The sequence below is a fragment of the Pristiophorus japonicus genome, chromosome 3 (genome assembly GCF_044704955.1).
Source record: "Pristiophorus japonicus isolate sPriJap1 chromosome 3, sPriJap1.hap1, whole genome shotgun sequence".
NCBI lineage: Eukaryota > Metazoa > Chordata > Chondrichthyes > Pristiophoridae > Pristiophorus > Pristiophorus japonicus.
Genome location: NC_091979.1, coordinates 168,776,789 through 168,793,423, shown reverse-complemented (window position 1 = coordinate 168,793,423; position 16,635 = coordinate 168,776,789). Strand labels below are relative to the sequence as shown.

At 44.5% G+C, this 16,635-nt stretch overlaps 1 protein-coding gene across 2 annotated transcripts in view; it reads right to left on the bottom strand.

The window, feature by feature from the left end:
• The window catches only part of LOC139260007 (collagen alpha-3(VI) chain-like), a 263,220-nt gene that overhangs the window by 40,878 nt on the left and 205,707 nt on the right, over nt 1-16,635 (bottom strand). For both annotated transcript variants that reach the window (XM_070876050.1, XM_070876051.1), the window contains 9 exons: nt 13,198-13,260; nt 13,029-13,091; nt 11,427-11,489; nt 11,266-11,328; nt 8,973-9,023; nt 6,986-7,021; nt 6,834-6,896; nt 1,533-1,595; nt 34-66 (listed from right to left, as the gene is read on the bottom strand). In XM_070876050.1, the coding sequence (XP_070732151.1) occupies nt 34-66; nt 1,533-1,595; nt 6,834-6,896; nt 6,986-7,021; nt 8,973-9,023; nt 11,266-11,328; nt 11,427-11,489; nt 13,029-13,091; nt 13,198-13,260 (498 nt within the window). The remainder of the gene's footprint in view (nt 1-33; nt 67-1,532; nt 1,596-6,833; nt 6,897-6,985; nt 7,022-8,972; nt 9,024-11,265; nt 11,329-11,426; nt 11,490-13,028; nt 13,092-13,197; nt 13,261-16,635) is intronic.

Genomic DNA, 16,635 nt, shown 5'->3' with positions numbered 1-16,635 from the left:
CAAATCGTATGTTATAATCATCATTGTATTTACCTCCATGGATCTCCCTTGCACTCCTTTGTCACCCTATAATGTGTAAATTTATATAAATTAATCCAAAAATGTTTACAAAAGGACACAATTACAGTATGCAATTATTCAAACATTTGTCAGTGTATAATACACACAGGAGTAGTGCACAATGAATAAGCAGAGACTGGGTCCATGATAGGAGTTTGATAAAGACACAGTAACATGCTGGATGTTATAACTGTTAGTGCCAACATTAACCTGCTACAAGAGCTCACAGATCAATAGTTTCTATCATGTTACCTACTTCTATTGGACAATGAATGACTGGAAGGGTTATGAGCCAGTATTAAAAATATATATATATATGTTCTTGCACAGAACTCTTAACTGATAGTGTGTAATGTCTTATGGTCAAATTTACACGACTTGTAATTATGGTATAATATATGTTATAATACTTATGATTAAATGTTTCACTTGCCATTATCCCTGTAATAAAGGTTGTTTTTATAAAAGTGCAGAGTCACCATGGAAAGGTGTTTGGCAAACTTTTTGTAGCACAATAAAAACATTTGCAAATTTCACTGAAATATTGCCTTACTTGCAAATAATACAGAACAATATAGACAAAATAACAGAGTGCAAGTCAGATGTATACAGAGAAGTTGTGCTGAAATGGTGTCGTCTGTTCCAACCACATTTGGAGTTCTACACCCATCCCTGGTCACCAAGACAAAAGGGATATGCAAGCCCCAGATGTAGTACAGAAGAGAGCTATGAGATCGATCCCTAGTAGCTGAATTTCTGCAGGGGTTCTCTCAATCGTCTGGAGTAACGTTAAACCATTTCTCCGAAGTTTTACCAGATCTTCTGCAGAAGTTAAAGTGGACAATCGAGACAAGCCTCACAAAAAAACAAACCCTAATGCCAGAGGGCTGAGCTATGTGGGAAGACCTGAGAAATTTGGGCTTTTCATCTTTGAAAGGAGGCAACTGAGAGATGACAATATATATACAAATTTTAGCCCTGCACGAGGAATTCTTTTGGGTTTAGCATAACCATGCACTCCCATTTGCAGACCCAACATTCCCCACAGTAAGGAATTTATCTTTACTGTCCAATATCTAGTTGTATGATAGTGTGACTCGGGGGCCGTAATAATGCAAATTTGTAAACTGGATACAGCAAACTCATGTGCCCCTATGTGAGGTTCTCCCATCTTCCAGTTGGCAGACTGGTAAACATTCCAATGTGAGAAGGCCAGTAGTAAACCAAGAAACTGGTTTATTTTATATGTAATAGATAAACAAACAATCAAGTTTTCAGTGAAAATTGAGCTAATCCCTATTGCTCCTTGTAACATTATAAATAATAAATTACACAAACTTAGTCCCTGATGTAAGGTTAGCTTCACTTTACAAGTCAGTATTTGTTGAACTGACTGGCTCTAACATTAGGTGGCGAATGTTCCCAGTCTAATTTTTTAAAGTCAAATGAAAATGTAAAAACAATAACTTTACCTGTGTGCCTGGGTAACCTATTTCTCCTTTCAGCCCAATTTCACCAGAGGCTCCTGATAAGCCCTGTAATAGAAAAAGATCAGATATTGACCACTGGTGAGACATCAAATACTTTCATCACCATCACTGGTAAATGCAACTGCATCATTTCTCCTTGAAAACATCTGGTAAAATTAGAGAGTGTTAGTCCCAAAATCTCTTGCTTCGCCACCCCCCCACCCCCACCCCACCCACACCCTCAGAAGTTACTAACTCACAATTAGGCAGGGTTCCACCTAAAGCCTGGTACCTTTCCCAAGTAGCTATTTTCTGTACACAAGACGGGACAGTGAATGTTGTCAGGCTATTTGCAGCAGAGGGCATCACAACTAACGATCCTGCCCTCAGCAGATGTCGGCATAGTGCAAGTCACTAAATACCAATTAGCATCATGAACCCTGACAACTGTTCTAACCCAACATAGACCAGAGTCTATATCCACTTACCTGGATGAGTGCAGCTCCAACAACACTCAAGACGCTAGACATCCTCCAAGCCAAAACAGCCCGCTTGATTTGCACCCCATCCACCACCTTAAACATTCACTCACTCTACCACCGACACAGTGGCTGCAGTGTACTATCTACAAAATGCACTGCAGCAACTCGCCAAGGCTTCTTTGGCAGTACCTCCCAAACCCGCGACCTTTACCACCTAGAAGGACAAGGGCAGCAGGTGCATGGAACACCATTACCTTCAAGATCAGATTGTGGGAGGATCTTACTAAGCAACTTAACTTGCCATCTACCATCTGCTTTCTATCAGTCTGTTATTAGCTCAGAGACATGGACTATGTACAGTAGACACCAAGTCGCTGGAGAAATACCACCAACGATGCCTCCGCAAGATCCTACAAATCCCCTGGGAGGACAGGCGCACCAACATTAGTGTCCTCAACCAGGCCAATATCCCCAGCATTGAAGTACTGACCACACTATCAGCTCCGCTGGGCAGGCCACATTGTCCGCATGCCAGACACGAGACTCCCAAAGCAGGTGCTCTACTCGGAACTCCTTCATGGAAAACGAGCCAAAGGTGGACAGAGGAAACGTTACAAGGACACCCTCAAAGCCTCCCTGATAAAGTGCAACATCCCCACTGACACCTGGGCGTCCCTGGCCAATGACCGCCTTGAGTAGAGGAAGTGCATCCGGGAGGGCGCTGAGTGCCTCGTGTCTCATCACCAAGTGCAAACAGAAAACAAGCACAGGCAGCGGAAAGAACGTGCGGCAAACTGTCCCACCCTCCCTTACCCTCAACGACTATCTGTCTCATCTGTGGTAGGGACTATGGCTCTTGTATTGGACTGTTCAGCCACCTAAGGACTTATTTTAAGAGTGGAAGCAAGTCTTCCTCGATTCCGAGGGATTGCCTATGATGATGATATTAGTTCTAGTGATAGGAGATAAGAATTTTTAGTTTCATAGGACTGGAAATTACGCAACCTTTTGCCGGGTTTTTCGGCAGTATTGCGCCGTTTTGGGCAGAAAATGGTGCAGTGGGAAATTCCCTAAAGTCTTGCGCCGGCGGTTTTGAAATACCGCTGGGGAGCGGACCGCCAGTGTGTAAGACTGGAAAAAGTGCTTTCGCCCAATATTTGGCTCAGCGGTCACCCGTAGATGGGACCAAAAAAAAAAAAGAGAGGAAAAACCTGTCGGTGCAGCCCTTGGAATGGCGGTAAGTATGAAACCCTGCAAAAAAGGTAAGTTAAAGTTTTTATTTTTAAATTCTTTTGCAGCGATTCGCTAGAAAAGGGTCTTGTGAATGTTGTGTGATTTTTTATTGTTTGGAAAAAAAAAGTGTGTTTTCCCCCCTCCCTGGGCCCAACTCACAGCGGTATCGGCCTCGGAGAAAAGTTGCTGTTTGCGCCGCGAGTCTTCGCGCAACGCTGACTTTTCCTGCTGGGTGCATTTTTTTCCCTAATGTTCGGCCTCAAAATTATAGCAGAGTAATAGTTTTTTTCCTGCCAAAAAAACCGCTATGTCTCAAAACCAAATTTCTAGCCCTTGATCTTCAATAGATTTTCTGTATTTTTTTTAGATGGTCATCATTGTGAAGGTCATCAGTGCTGAGAAATAGAATACTTTTTCCAATCTTGTCATCATGAAGCAGCATCAAGCACTCCCAAGTCAGTTACAGCTGGCTGAAGCTCCCTGTGCTCTTGTGTTTCAGTCCCAACCTTAGCATAACACCCACTACGGTTTTTTCCCATCACTTACTCCAGCCATCGTCCTGGACTTTGAGTAAGATTACTGATGAATAAGGAGCAATTTTATGTTGTGGGCCAACTATTAGGAACTGGGTTGACATTGCCGAAATACATTTCAAGCAAGACCTCTACATCATTGGCTGGACGTCAAACCAAGACCCTAGAGGTGAAAGGGTATCATGTTAACCCATTGTGCCACCTAGTCCCGAACCAGAGATCTCAATTGATGCATGGCTGAAGGCTTGCAATAAATAAAAGGTACATGCCTACATGGAAATGCTGTGACTGACAAATAACAAAGGTAAATTTGAAATAAGACTGCTAGCTGCAAATCTCATGTCCCATTTATACATTGGAAACATTGCACAAAATGATGTCGCTCCATGTTACAGTTTATATCGCAAGGTGGCAACATTGGAACAACTACACACATGCAAATGGACAGTTTTTCCAAAAGTTGCAATGGTGAACTTAAACCAAGGACACGAAGTGCTCATTTTCTGTTGCTCCAAAATTGCCCTTGCAACTTTACAATTCAGGTTGATGACCATCCTGACTAATAGGTGTACGATTTGAAAAATAACATTCCTGGGACTATATGCAGGGACAAGGGGTTGGTAATGCTCTTAACTGACCTCTGGCCAAAACAAAAAAGCAGCCCAGTGGTGGCAAACATTTGATGTCATTCGTACTTTGTCCCCAGAGGCAAGGAACAAAAGCACTTAATGAATGATGGTCTCTGCCTTTGAAGACAAAATACACCGTCTCCCCTTGGCGATATCATCCGAAAACACTGCGTCAGTTTCCACATGTATGCTGACGACACCCAGCTCTACCTCACCACCACTTCTTTCGACGTCTCCACGGTCTCTAAATTGTCAGACTGCTTGTCCAACATCCAGTACTGGATGAGCAGAAATTTTCTCCAATTAAATATCGGGAAGACCGAAGCTATTGTCTTTGGTCCCCGCCAAAAACTGCGTTCCTTAACTACATCCCTCTCCCTAGCATCTGCCTGAGGCTGAACGAGATGGTGTCATATTTGACCCCGAAATTAGTTTACGGCCACATATCCGCATAATTAAACCGCCTATTTCAACCTACATAACATTGCCTGTCTCCTCCCTCGCCTCAGCTCATCTGCTGAAACCCTCATCCATGCCTTTGTTTCCTCTAGACTTGACTAACTCCAACATACTCCTTGCTGCCTCCCACATTCTACCCTACATAAACTTGTCATCCAAAGCTCAGTGCGTGTTACGACACAGGCTGCCAAGTCCCACTCATCCATCACCCCTCTGCTCCCGGTTAAGTAACGCCTCGATTTCAAAATTCTCATCCTTGTTTATAAGTCCCTCCATGGCCGCCTCGCCCCTCCCCATCTCTGTAATCTCCTTCAGCCTCACAACCCCTGCCAGAGATATCTGTGCTCCTTAAATTCTGCCCTCTTGAACATCCCTCATTATAACTGCTCAACCATCGGTGGCCATGCCTTCAGTTGCCTGGGCCCCAAGCTCTGAAACTCCCTCCCTAAACCTCTCTGCCTCTCTATCCTCCTTTAAGACACTCCTTAAAACCTACCTACTGTAATTTCTGGAAATCTCAGCAGGTCAGACAGCATCTGTGGAGACGAAGCACAGATTCCTCTCCACAGATGCTGCCTGACCTGCTGAGATTTCCAGCATTTTCTGTTTTTATTCCAGATTCCAGCATCCACAGTATTTTGCTTTTGTACTGTAATTTCTGCTTATGTGACTCTCTGTCAAATTAATTTTTTTGGTCTTGTAACACTCCTGTGAAATGCCTTGGGATTTTTTAACGACGTTAAAAGGTGCTATATAAATATACAGAGGCGTACGAGAGCATGGGCTTTACACTAAACATTCGTAAGACAAAGGTCCTCTACCAATCTGCCCCCGCCACACAGCACTGTCCCCCAGTTATCAATGTTGGACAATGTGGACCATTTTCCATACCTCATGAGCCTACTGTTAGCAAGGGCAGACATCGATAACAAGATCCAACACCGCCTTCAGTGTGCCAGTGCAGCCTTCGGTCGCCTGAGGAAGAGCGTGTTTGAAGACCAGGATCTCAAACCCAGCACCAAGCTCATGGTCTACAGCGCAGTGGTGATACCCGCCCTCCTATATGGCTCAGAGACATGAACTATGTACAGCAGGCACCTTAAAACACTGGAGAAGTATCACCAAGCTTCCTCCGCAAGATACTGCAAATCCATTGGCAGGAAAGGCGCACGGTCATTGTCCTCGCTCAGACCAATATCCCCAGCATCGAAGCACTGACCACGCTCGATCAGCTCTGCTGGACAGGCCACATCGCCCACATGCCTGTCACTAGACTCCCAAAATAAGTGCTCTACTCGGAGCTCCGACACGGCAAGTGAGCCCCTGGGGGGCAGAGGGAACGCTTCAATGACACCCTCAAAGCCTCCTTGAAAAATGTAACATCCCCACTGACACCTGGGAATCCCTGGCCAAAGACCACCCAAAGTAGAGGAAAAACATCCGGGAAGGCGCTGAACATCTCGGGTCTCTTCGCCAAGAGCTAGCTGAAGCCAAGCGTGAACAGCGGAAGGAGCGTCCGGCAACAGAAGCAAGCACCCCACTCACCTGTTCCTTCAACCATCATTTGCCCCCCCTGTGACAGAGACTGTAGGTTCCACATTGGACTCTTCAGTCACCTGAGCACTCATTTCTAGTGTGGAAGCAAGTCATCCTCGACTCCGAGGGATTGCTATGAAGATGATGATATAAATACAAGTTGTTGTTGTAGTTGTCTCATTTGCGCTACACATTGTTGCTCAGGGTGGCCTTTGCAAGCAATGCTTTAAAATAAATGTGGGCATCAGTATAATAAATTAAATGTTGGAACACAGAGTTAAGTGGTTAAGACACATAAAATGTATTATGTTAGATAAATAGGTTACATCTCAATCCTTTTTCTGCTCTTTTGCGCAGCGATATAATTGGCAGCAGTCATATTAAAATTAATCGAAATAAGGAATGGCATCATTTTAGTATCTTTGGACTCACCCTTCGACCTCTATTTCCTTTAATACCATCTTTTCCTAGAACTCCACTGATTCCAAAATCACCCTGTTTCAAGAACGTGACAGTTAAAAGAATATCAAACATGAAAAATGTATGACAAAAATATTCAATAGTAAGTTAATCATTTACTTTACCTTTAATCCTGGGAGTCCTACAGGACCTCGCTCACCCTGTAAAGCAAAGAACAAAATCAAGGATACATCGGTACATAGATTTTTCTTTTCCTGCTCACTGTTTCCTCTCCTCTTATGAAGGCACTGACTTGTAATGGGTTACTGACCAATGGGCACAGCTGCCCTCCGGTGCCCTCCCCAAAGAGATCATTCTTCATGTGTGCAAGCCTATCTAGTATTAGATTTGTGATATTTGTGAAAAGGAAATCATGCTTGACAAATCTTCTGGAATTTTTTGAGGATGTTTCCAATAGAGTGGACAAGGGAGAACCAGTTGATGTGGTGTATTTGGATTTTCAGAAGGCTTTCGACAAGGTCCCACACAAGAGATTAATGTGCAAAGTTAAAGCACATGGGATTGGGGTAGTGTGCTGACGTGGATTGAGAACTGGTTGGCAGACAGGAAGCAAAGAGTAGGAGTAAATGGGTACTTTTCAGAATGGCAGACAGTGACTAGTGGGGTACCGCAAGGTTCTGTGCTGGGGCCCCAGCTGTTTACATTGTACATTAATGATTTAGACGAGGGGATTAAATGTAGTATCTCCAAATTTGCAGATGACACTAAGTTGGGTGGCAGTGTGAGCTGCGAGGAGGATGCTATGAGGCTGCAGAGTGACTTGGATAGGTTAGGTGAGTGGGCAAATGCATGGCAGATGAAGTATAATGTGGATAAATTTGAGGCTATCCACTTTGGTGGTAAAAACAGAGAGACAGACTATTATCTGAATGGTGACAGATTAGGAAAAGGGGAGGTGCAATGAGACCTGGGTGTCATGGTACATCAGTCATTGAAGGTTGGCATGCAGGTACAGCAGGCGGTTAAGAAAGCAAATGGCATGTTGGCCTTCATAGCGAGGGGATTTGAGTACAGGGGCAGGGAGGTATTAGTACAGGGCCTTGGTGAGGCCACACCTGGAGTATTGTGTACAGTTTTGGTCTCCTAACTTGAGGAAGGACATTCTTGCTATTGAGGGAGCGCAGCAAAGGTTCACCAGACTGATTCCCGGGATGGCGGGACTGACATATCAAGAAAGACTGGATCAACTGGGCTTGTATTCACCGGAGTTTAGAAGAATGAGAGGGGATCTCATAGAAACGTTTAAAATTCTGACAGGTTTGGACAGGTTAGATGCAGGAAGAATGTTCCCAATGTTGGGGAAGTCCAGAACCAGGGGTCACAGTCTAAGGATAAGGGGTAAGCCATTTAGGACCGAGATGAGGAGAAACTTCTTCACCCAGAGAGGTTTGAACCTGTGGAATTCTCTACCACAGAAAGTTATTGAGGCCAATTCACTAAATATATTCAAAAAGGAGTTAGATGTAGTCCTTACTACTAGGGGAATCAAGGGTTATGGCGAGAAAGCAGGAATGGGGTACTGAAGTTGCATGTTCAGCCATGAACTCATTGAATGGCGGTGCAGGCTCGAAGGGCCGAATAGCCTACTCCTGCACCTATTTTCTATGTTTCTATGCTATTTGGCAATGGCAAAACAAACCCCTCTGCACTCAATGTTCACTCATTCAAACTATCTTCTCATTTCATATGGTAGAGCAAAACCCAAATTAAATATTGATATACAAGTCTGATATCCAGGCCAAAACTTCCAGTGTAACAGCGTTGATCTTCTAGGCCACCTGCAAATTTCCTCTGAGGGCAGAGTTCAATGATGCGATCCCGGATCTGATTAGAAGCTCTGCAGTCGCATGATGGTGATGCTTTAACCTTCTATCTATGGAGAAGGTGGCAGCATCTACCATCACAGTAAAATATCAAGAGCAGGAACTCTAGCCGATAGCCCAGAGGCAGCACTACTTGTGAAAATTGAAAGTACCATTCAGTCTTCATCCTTGTTGTGAATACTATGCAAGGTGCTGGCATTCTGCAAATATCCTAGTTTGCTGCATTTGTATGATGTAAGCACCCATCAAGTCTTTGAAAATGACTGACCTTTCTGCCGTGGAATCCAGCAATGCCAATTCCATTCTTTCCATCCTCACCCTGCAGGAGCCAAAAAGATATGTAAACATTGGTTAGACACTCATACAAAACACATACTTTCAAAGCTGTGTGCTTATTTTAAACAAGATCATTATTTGTGGGCAGTATGTCTAAAGGGAATTAAATCAAATTCTTTATTTGTACTAACCTAGATCAGGGTTCCCCGCTAATCCTTATTCGAGGGTCATTATTATAGTTCTCTATGTTGGTGGACTGTGAAAGGCGGTCGAGACATATGTGATGTCGAAAGCCTCGTGAACACCATAGGCAAGGGGGTGGGGGTGGGGAAGGGGAGAAAGACCTTAATTGATCACAGGGCCATATTATAAGAAAGACTGGAAACATTACAGAATGTAAGATTGCAAAAGGAGACAAACACATATGAAGTTTGAAAGGACTAAGGGATAATGATGAGAAAGTGGATAGGAATGTAAATGAATTTGAAAAAAAATATCTAATGGCCTTTCCATATTTTGAAAAACACTTGTATAAATTTTGTATTGAAAAGTCGATTGCGCTGTACCTGTCACAGTTGGACTTGAAAGCCATGGGATGTCTACTATAGTATTAGAATGTGTTAATATATAGCTGCCAGAACAAAGATCTGTCTACTGTTGTGCAGCATACAGAATAATACTGGGGCTTAGTGAGGACAAGTTGAATAAACTTGACTTGTATTTCCTGGAGTACAGATTTTTGAGGGGTGATCTAATTGAGGTGTTTAAAAGGATTTCGTAGGGTAAATCTATTTCCTCTGGTGGGGGAGTTCAGCACAGGAGGACAGAATCAAAATTAGAGACAGGCTGTTCAGGAGTGAAGTCAGGAAGCACTTCTTCACAAAATGAAGTGAACATTTGGAAGCTCTCTCCCAAATGGCTCTGGATGCTGGGTCACTTGAAACTTTCAAGAAGGATATCAAGGGATATGGATCAAAGGCAGGGAAGTATAGAAGTACAGATCAGTCATGATCTAATTGAATGGCGGAACAGGCTCGAAAGGATGAATAGCCTACTCCTGTTCCTACGTTGCTATATAGAAGCTGTGATGCTGCCCGGTTTTGAGTAATTAGGCAAGTTTGCATAACCTGTGCTTATCAAACCCAGGGGAGCCTATGATCCACTGAAAACAAAAAATAATATGGAATCCCTATGTTTGCATATCTATAATATATTAAGTGTTGTATCTAGCGCATATCATTCTGTCACACTTTGCCATGCCTGGGCATTACTTTTAAACTGTTATAAATATATATTATACATGTGTATACATACACACACAATCAAACTCTATAGTGCCCTGGTCAGACCGCATTTTGAGTACTGTATCCAATTCTGGTTACCAAAACGCAAGCATTGAGGGATGGGGGAGAAGGGGGATGGATGGGGGAGAAGGGGGGGAGGAGAAGGGCAAGGGGGGGAAGATAGAGGAGAAGGGGAAAGGGGGAGAGAGGAGAAGGGGAAAGGGGGGAGAGAGGGGAGAAGGGGGGGCAGAACGGGCCAGGCCCGGCCGGGCCCAAGACTTCGGGCAGTGCCTGTCCCCAGCACCAGATTCACAGGTGGGTGGCGTTGGGTCGGGTCGGGTAGGCGGAGGGAGGTCGGTTCAGGTCGGGGGTTGGGGGGGGGGAAAGGAGGGAGGTCAGGTTGGGTCGGGTCCGGGTGGGGTTGGGAGCGTGGGTCGGGTCAGGGGGGTGGTGGGAGGGAGGGAGAGGGAGGTCAGGTTGGGTGGGGGTGGGGGGGGGGGGGGGGGGGGAAGCACGGGTCGGGTCCGGGGGCGGAGGGGGGGGCGGGGAAGCGGGAGTCGGGTCGGTGTCGGTGTCGGGGTCGGGTCCAGTCCGGGGGCGGGAGGGCGAGGGGAAGTGGGAGTCGAGTCGGGTCGGGAGGAAGCAGGAGCTGGGCATGGGAGGCAGCCTTATCCACATAGCCCCAGTGAGGCCATTCAGCCAGAGCTAGAGGCTGCGTGCTTCGGGCCCCTCCCACACAGTTTTGGGTGCCTGGAGCTACTGCATGTGCAGAGGTCCCGGCACTGTTTTCAACGCAGGGACCTAGCTCCGCCCCCCACAGCTTGTGCTGCGCTGCGCCTAACTCAAGAGGACCAGCAGGCAGCCGGAGAATCTGTAAGTTTTTTTTAGGCGCACTTTGTGGCATGAAAAACCGGTGTCCAGGTCGGGGCTGCGCCGTTCTAGGCGCGGCCCGAAACTTGGGCCCTATAAAGCTAAATGTTACAGTTTAGAGGTAGCGCTTACCATTTCTCCACGTGGACCTGTCGGTCCGAGTTCACCCTTGTCACCAAGATTTCCAGGTTCACCCTGCACAGGAATAGGTCAATAAAGATAACGCATCAACAACCATGTACCTACGACCTCTCTCAGATTTCCACAATTGCACATTTTACAGTGGTACATACCTTTCTTCCATTTATTCCAATGTTCCCTCTTGCACCAACAGGTCCCTCAGGGCCAGCAGGTCCCTAGAACAAAATAAATAACTTCTTTAAAACAAGGAAACTAGACTTCAAATCAATGGTATAATTGGAAAAAAAGGAAAGTTTGGGTGCAATTTTGTACTCAAAGGTAATGATTGTCAGTATTTGGGAAATAGGGATAAATGTAAATATCAAGTAGTCCTAGATAATTAAAACTCCCTCTACATTGTTGCATCAAACTCTCCTAGAGCAGATATAGGAGAGGCTGTATGCACAATAAAGCCACATAACACAGATAATGGCCCTGAACTTGGTGGAAGCTAAGTTTCGCCCAAGTGCCACCCAAAGGACCGCTGAGATCCTGATGGTACATTGGGCGGAAAATTCACTAAAAGGTCCTGGAAAGACCGCCCGGCGGCAAAAAAGCGACTTATACCCCGAATATGGACGGCAGCTCCCAATCTCGGCGGCAAAGTACCGCCGAGGATTGAGTTGGGCCCAGGGAGGGGGGAAAAGAGATAAAAATAAAAATTTCCAAGAAAAAAAACACTAGAAAACCTTCAGGAGACCCCATCCACCTGAATCGCTGGAAAAAATAATAAAGAAAAGAAGTGTAATAATCTTTTTTTTGCAGATCTTCATGCTTACCGTTGAGGTTTGTCCTCCCTCCATGCAGCAGCCCTTTCACCTTCTGCAGCAGACTCCCGCCCGGACCAAACTGGCAGCTCGGCAGGTGGAAGGACACTTACGCACGTTGCACACGCCAGCGGAAGTCAGCGGGCGGTCCCCAGCTGTCTTCCCTCCCTGCCGGCGGGAGGCCTCCACCAAACCCACTCAGAGGGGAGACCGCCCAGAAAACTCGGCGGCAGCAGGTGGTGAGTCCACCAAGTTCGGCTCCATTGTTCCTTAATCCCAAACTCAATAGAACAATCCCACTGAACATCCTCAGTGGAGCCAATTAATTACTTTATTGTTACATATGTAAATGCAACAACCAATTTGTGCACAAGAAGTCCCCACAAATAGCAAATGAGAAAAATTACCAATTAACCCATATTTACTGGTATTGTTGAAGGATAGATGTTAGCCAGGACACCAATGTAATGGAAACCTTTTACATCAAATTAAATATACATATGGGACCTCGGTTTAATCTCTCATCTGAAAGATAGCAGCTCCAACAATGCACTGAGGTACACCAGATGGACCAAAATGGTCTTTTCCAGTCCTGTACATTCTGATGTAATGCTGCACTCCCTTAGCACTCTTCCAATGTCAACATGGATGACATGAATACTGCACCTTTGATGCAGACTAACACTGCATATCATTTCCATTTCTCACTACTTAGCTTGAAACCTGCATGAGGAAGGTTGCCAATTTTATGTTAAATTATGGGTCGGTTTTCCACTGTGGACCTGAACCTTAGATCCTTACTGTCAGCATATATAAACTTCAATATTGTCAGTTTGAGCCTCTCAATTAGATTTAGTTGGGAGAGCCATTGTTTGGATTAGTTAGTAAAACAGGGGGAAGGAAGTTTTTTCAATTGTGTTCGCCAAACTGACAAAAGAAAGCACTTACCCTTGGTCCTCGAATACCAGTTCCACCTTCCCGACCTGGAACTCCGGGAGATCCATATGCACCCTTAGTGTACAAATGCAAATGTTATTGCAATGAATTTCATGTTGCCTGAAGCTGAGATCTACACAAATCAGCAACTAAAATCCTATTTTGTAAACATATTACTTACTTGTTGGCCCCTAAACCCTGAAACTCCTGGAGGCCCAAGGGTTCCTGCATTGCCTTTGGTACCCTAAATATGTCAGATTAAATAAATAAGTTAGGCTTGTTTGAAAATCTCAAACATGTGGCAACAATTTTCTTGTCAAAGGCTGGATTACAGGATAAATTGGATTTATCCTGATTACGGAAACGTAGATTTAAATAAACTTTAAAATTAGTCGACAAGTTATCTAAAAAAGGTACCTCCGACATCCTCCAAATTACTAGATTATTTGGAAGCGTATGTCAGAGATATTCTTTACTCAAGTAATGTAACTTGTCCATATTTCTAACTAGTAAGCACATGAAGTGTACAGGAAGAGACAATCAGACCCATCAGCATTTATCTTATCCACTAGCCAGTTCAACTTGATGCACCATCCTTGCATGCACATTTGAAATTTCAAACAATTCCCAATTCATTCCACTATTTCTCCCATAGTACCACACTGTTTTTCTCATAGCCATTATAAGGAAATTTATAAAAAATACATTCTGGAAATCCATTGGCTATCCACTGGACTTCCTCCATCACAAGACACCAGAGTTGGATGAACACAAGATTTGTAGAGATGGAAGAAATTACAGAGATAGGGAGGGGTGAAGTCATTAAGGAATTTAAACACAAGAATGAGAATTTTAAATTTGAGGTGCAAGGGGACCATGAACCAGTGTAGGTCAACGCGCAAAGGGATAACCGATGAGTGTGACTTGGTAGGATATGGCCATCAGAGTTTTGAATGAGCTAAAGTTTATGAAGGGTGGAGGCAGGCCAGAAAGCAGTAAAACACAAATCTGGTGGTAACAAAGGGTTTCAACAGCCAAAGGATGGGGGAAGGGGCGGAGACCAGTGATGTGACAGTGGTGGAAGTAAGGGGTCTTTGTGATGGCGAGGATATGGGATTGGAAACTCAGCTCAGGATCAAATAGAACACAGCGATTCCGGACAATCTGGGTCAACCTGAGTGTTGGGGAGGTGGATGGAATCAGTGATAAGGCTATGAAATTTATGGTGGGGGCCAAAGATGATAGATTCTTTTATCCCAATCTTTAACTAGAGTAAATTGAATCCAATCAAGGTATGGACAAGAAGTCTGACAGCACAAAGGCTGCGAAAGAGTTGAGAGAAATTGTGCAAAGATAGAACTGGGGATCATCAGCATGCATGTGATAGCTGACCCTATTTCTACAGATGATGTCACCAGAAGGCAAGGAAGAGGAAGGGGCCAAAGGTAGATCCTTTGGGGACTTCAGAGGTAATGGTGCAGGGTCTGGAAGAGAAATATTGCTGGAAATACTCTGGCTATGTTTGGATAGGTAAGTGAGGGCAGTCTCACTGATGAACTGGGCAATGGAAGAGAGACATTGGAGGAGGAGGTTGTGCACTTGACCGTGTCAGTGGCTATAGCGAGGTTGAGAAGGATGGACAGGGATAATACACTAGTCGGTCACAATCCTCACAAATGTATATGCCATTTGTGACTTTTATTAGGGCCATTTCAGTGTTGTGGCAAGAGTAGAAACCTGATTGGAGAGATTCAAACATGGAGTTGTCAAGAGACGGACATGGATTTTAGAGGCAACAGTGCATTTGAGGGTTTTGCAAACTATTGTCCCATCTCCAACTTCCCTTTCGGTTCCAAAGACAGAGGGGTTGAGAGTGGATTTTTTGAGGTGGCGGGGGGGCGGGGGTGGGGAGGATGGTGTGATGGGTTTGAAAGAGGGGGGGACAGCTCCTGAGGATAGGGAGTCATTTACAATGTCAGCTAGCAAGGCAACCAGGAAGCGAAGTAGGGCAGTGTAATGTATTTGCTTCATTGGTTCTTTGCTCAAGAGGAATTCTTAAGAACTAGTTGGTTTATTAGCAAAGGTTTAATAATCACACTACACTTTACCAGTTCATCCATCAGGCTCACAACACCTGCCTCATCGTGAATCCCCTGAACCCAACTGGCTGGGGTTTTCTTGAGTCTTGTGAGCATCACTTGACTAGCTAAGCCACTCCCAACTCAACAGCTCTACAACTATTTTAGTTGTATCAGTAGTCAAGTGTCCCCCTGATTAAAAGTGGGAGGGCACACTCCAAAAACTTTTCAAGTGCCCCCTTGTTTTTTTTTTGAGGGCACTAGAAACACAAATTATACAAGTGCCCCTGGTTTAAAAGGGGGGGGGGGGGCACTAAAACCAACAACTTAAACAAATTAAACTTTAGACATTAAAATCAAATTAAAATTTGATTGCCGGGTGTGATGATGCACTCCAGTCCCTCCGGCACTCAACAGCTCCACAAACCTGTGAGCATACTCACAGGTGGTCAGCAGTTTAGTGTGAATGGGATCAAGAGAAAAGCATTTCCTTCTCAGAGGGAGCATTAGAGGAGAGGAGAGAACATAAACAATGATGTGGGGCTAGGGCTGGGGGAACCTTAGCTTAGTGGGTAAGGGGAAGGAGATTGCAGCAGAGGCAGCTGAACAAATGTTCTGAAGTTTAGCAACAAAGAAGTTCACGAGCCCCTTGAACTTGTATTGGACCTTGTAGGTCTCAGAGGTTTGCAGTATAGATCATAACTTTAATCAGAGAGTCAGTTTGTGTTCATTTATTTTCTCTCTCTCTTCCCCAATTTTCCTACCAAACCTCCATTCGTGAAAGCTCTGACTCCATGTTATGTTGTGGTTTCACAAGTACCAGTCTCCCTTCAATACCTTCCTTATGAGAGCCAGGCACTGATCATCAGCAAGCTATTGAATTATGGGGCATAGGGCCAAGCTCAATCTGTTCATAGCTGATCAATATGAAATCAGAAAAGGCAACTCTGGTCACTTTCCCCTCCCTAATCTTGAGGCACTGAGGTTAACTGGAGCATCCTCATTGCCCGAGCTAAGGTCAGTGAACTCAGCACAGACCAGAAATTGAACCTGGTCCATATGCTCATCGATTCACTGGAGCAACCAGCCATCAAAGGCGTCCTTCATCCTGATTAGTGCATTTCGATTCAAAGTCTCATGAGATAGATAATATATCACAATTGATGAGACATAATGCTATTTTGTTGTTGGCATAACTATGCATTTCTGATTGTAATGTTACTGATGCCTTTCCTCTTCACCATGTTTTCCAATTCAGCCTTCAGTGGGTAACCACGTGTTTCTGTATCAATGATGTGCTTCTCCATTACTACATTGGATATATGGTTTCTTTGTGGACTCCTTAATTATGTTACTCTTCAACACTGGTTTACTACTCATTTCTCCCTGCCCAGTGTCAGTTATGCTAGTGTACGTTAAGCATTTCTCCTGTCATACATGATTCTTCCTCATCAGTTATGTGCTTCTGTCCCCTTAAAACGAATGCAGATTTTTTTCTAGAATAAAGTAACTTATACCCAACACAGACAAACCGTGTCTTT